Consider the following 3,603-nt stretch of genomic DNA (forward strand, 5'->3'; position numbering starts at 1 on the left):
TTTACAAAATGTACACCATATTATATGTTTACTTCTGGAACTTGCTTTTTCACTCAACATTTTACTAAAATTAATTCATTATGGCTATAATTTATTCTCTATTAGTGCTGTGTAAATAACTCATTGAGTGACTCTAACACAATTCATTTACCCATTGTCCTGTCAATGAGCATTTGGATTGTTTTCAGGTTTTTGCCATTATGAACCATGTTGCTATTGAAAGTCTTGGACATATTTCCTTTCATACTAAAAGTTTTTCTTGCATATAGGCCTAGGAATCAATTGCAAAATCAGACAGTAGGTGATATTATCTTGTAAAGATAAATATCAAAATGTTTTCCAAAGTAGTTATACCAAATTATATTCCCACCAACAATATATAAGAAATTCTATTGATCAACATCCACTCCATTTCTAGTTTTGTCAAACTACTTAATTTTTTTTCCAAAGTGATATCTCATTGTGATCTCGATTTTCTTTTCTCTGATTACTAATGAGATCGAACATCTCCTTGTATACTTATTAACCATATGTGTTTTCCATTCTGTAAAAATGCTTGTTCACATCATTTGGCCATTTTTCTATTTAGTTGCTAGTTTATTTTTCCTTACTGATTTGTCAGTTCACAGTGTTGCAAATATCTTCCACCTCTTGTGATGTGTCTTTTCACTTTCTTTAATGTGCCTTAAAGAACAAAGTTTCTTGATTTTAATTTGGTTGAATTTGTTAATCTTTTCTATTATGATCAGTAATTTTATGTCTGAGAAACTCTTTTGTGCTTCAAGTTCAATATATATGCACTTATAATTTCTTGCAAAACTTAAAGTTTTGCTTTTGATGTTTAAATTCTTAATCCCTTTGAAGGGTGTGTATGTGTGTGTGTGTGTGTGTGTGTGTGTGTGCGTGCGCGTGCGCGCGCATTTGTGTGTGTATAATGAGGGATCTATTTTCTTTAATTTTTTCCCAAATAATTAATTTCTCCAGCTTCATTTGTTGAACAAATCCTATTTCCCCAGTGAGCTGCCTTGCCTCCTCTGTCATCTGTCAAAGTTCCATATGTGCCTGCAGCTATTTTGGGCCTCTCTGTTCTGTTTCTTGGTCATGTTGTCCATCCCTGTACCAACACCATACTGTTTTAATTGCTCTAGATTTTTAATAAGCCTTTGTATTTATGAAGAAAGATCCCGTTTCTTATGCTTCTCCAAGATTGCTTTGATATTCTTGGCCTTTTGTTCTTCCATATAAATTTTAGAACCAATTTATTAAGTTACCAAAAAATCTTTTTGGATTTTTATCGGAATTGTATTAATGCTATGGCTCAATTTTGGAATAGTTGATTTTTTTAAACTAAGCCTTCTTATCCCTGAACATGATGTCTTCTTGCATTAACTTAGTAACATCTTTGGTGTCTTTCAGTCAAGTTTTTTGACTTTTTTCATACAGAGCTTGCACATCTTTTGTTATGTGTTAATGGCATCTGTTCTTGGGGTTTAAACATAAATACAGAATATTTGGGCTCTAGAGATTGGAAATTGTCAAAAGAAGCTATAAAAGTTCACTTTCTGGAGTTTTTCATTTTAAGAAGTGTAATCTATATACAGAAGATTGCACATATCAAAATGTACAGCTTGATGAATTATCACAAACTAAACATGCCCGTGTAAAAAAATAGAACATCACAGCACCCCAGAAGCTTCCATCATGCCCCCTGTCAGCTACTACCTCACACTCCCCCCACAGATAACTACTGTCCTGACTTTTAATAAATAATGTCCTTTTGAATACTACATTACTAATTGTTGGTAGCTGGTATACAATAGCAATAACTTTTTTATATCCTTCCATATTGGTAAGTTTTCCTGTTTTTTAAAATAATTTTGTCTGTGTATATTCACAGATGAAAGAAGTAAGGCTCAGACAGTGAAGCATTCTGCTGAAGATCAGGCTGCATATCAGAGCAGCCCAGATCTGAATGATGGTCTTGTTGATTCTACTCTGTTGTACCAATTTTCTACTTTGTATTTTTCACTGAAATTAAGCAGAAAGTCAGAATCCTGATTTCTGCTTCACAAGAGGCACATGTACATGAGACTTTGTTCTTCCCTAACCTGAGTTCCACCAGATGGTGGAAGACAAAGCTGGGGCTAGATCAGTAGCAGGAAGTGCCTGAAAGAGCAAGAATTTGCAGGTCTGATTGAGTCTCTTCAACGTACAGAACATGGCATAAACCATTAAAGATGCTATGAAGCTTTTTTTATTGTGCCTGCCTTGTATTTTAGAGAGACCCATATTCGGGAAATGCCTTTCTGCCCGGTGAGATCTCCAGTGAGGATGAAGAGCCTTTAGCAGAATTGTCGAAGGAGGAATTATGCGCCAAAATAAAAAGCCTCAAAGAAAAGCTAACAAACACCCGAAAAGAAAACAGCCGACTTCGACAGTCTTTGGTCATGCTTCAAGGTAAACTTTGAGAAAATTGACATTTTAGATGAAAAGGAAAGTATATGATCAGTGAAAAGCATTGCAAATCAGCTATCAATGAAACAGAAAATCAATATCCCAAGAGAGCTCAAAAATCCATGATTTTTAGAAAAAAAATCACATGATTATATAATTTAAATACAGAAGCACTCTATTGGAGCATCTAGTTTATTGCTCAAAAAATTTTAGATTCTCCTACAAAATACCAAATATTGCATTCATTTAATAATGTTCAACAGGTATTTATTGAGCATTTAATATAGGTCACTCACAGGCCCTAGAGAGAAAAGATTAGTAAAACAGAGCAAGTGTGTCAAGGCACTCATGATGTACTGAATCTCACTCCTCTCTGCTAGGGAAAGTGCTAGAAAACGGGGCTTGTTCTGATCCATTATGAAACCACTAGCATCAATCACTCCATATATTGCATTTTAGCTTTTGTGTTGGGAGGCGTGATTTGGGAGAATAATTTCATTCCATTGGAAACATAGAAATAAGAAAAATCAGCATAAGCAAATTCAAAACCACTTGGCTTAATGCTTTTTTGTAGAATTCTATGTTGTGTTTAAGTATTTATTTTTCAAAAATTATGCTTTCCATTTGTGGTTAAGCACCATGCATTATTTTGTACGGCTGAATATTTGATAATTATGTCCTATGTTGAGCAACACTCTGTTGTAAAGCAGCAAATACACAGAACATTTTGCAATTACATCCCTCTGGCTGCTGTGTACAGAGTGGGTACAAGTGATACAAGAAAGACAGTGAAGAAGAACCACCAGAGAGGTAGCGCAGTCATCCAGAACAACATGGTAGCAGCCTACACTGAAATGATGGCTATGAAGATAAAGAACAGAGTTTCACGGTATTTTGGGAGACAGAACAATGACAGGAGGCCGATAGAACATGGTGATGAGTGAAGTTGACAGAGTAATAACGGGTCACTTGATTTCCCAAGAATATTTATTAAATTAAAGCTTTCATGGTTTTAAGTAGAAATAGTTACATGTAAGTGGAAAGATGCTTATTCCATTGTTATTACCTCTTTATTTCTTCACTTTAAAATATTACATATTAAAAACTGATGTTTTCTCCTGGTGAGGTTTTTATGATTTCCAAAGAACA

At 34.5% G+C, this 3,603-nt stretch overlaps 1 protein-coding gene across 1 annotated transcript in view; it reads left to right on the top strand.

The window, feature by feature from the left end:
* The window catches only part of BEND6 (BEN domain containing 6), a 96,694-nt gene that overhangs the window by 43,312 nt on the left and 49,779 nt on the right, over positions 1-3,603 (top strand). The window contains exon 3 of the mRNA XM_012648722.1: positions 2,280-2,457. Coding sequence (XP_012504176.1) covers positions 2,280-2,457 — 178 coding nt within the window. The remainder of the gene's footprint in view (positions 1-2,279; positions 2,458-3,603) is intronic.

Source organism: Propithecus coquereli, unplaced genomic scaffold (genome assembly GCF_000956105.1).
Source record: "Propithecus coquereli isolate 6110/MARCELLA unplaced genomic scaffold, Pcoq_1.0 Scaffold292, whole genome shotgun sequence".
NCBI classification, from domain to species: Eukaryota; Metazoa; Chordata; class Mammalia; order Primates; family Indriidae; genus Propithecus; species Propithecus coquereli.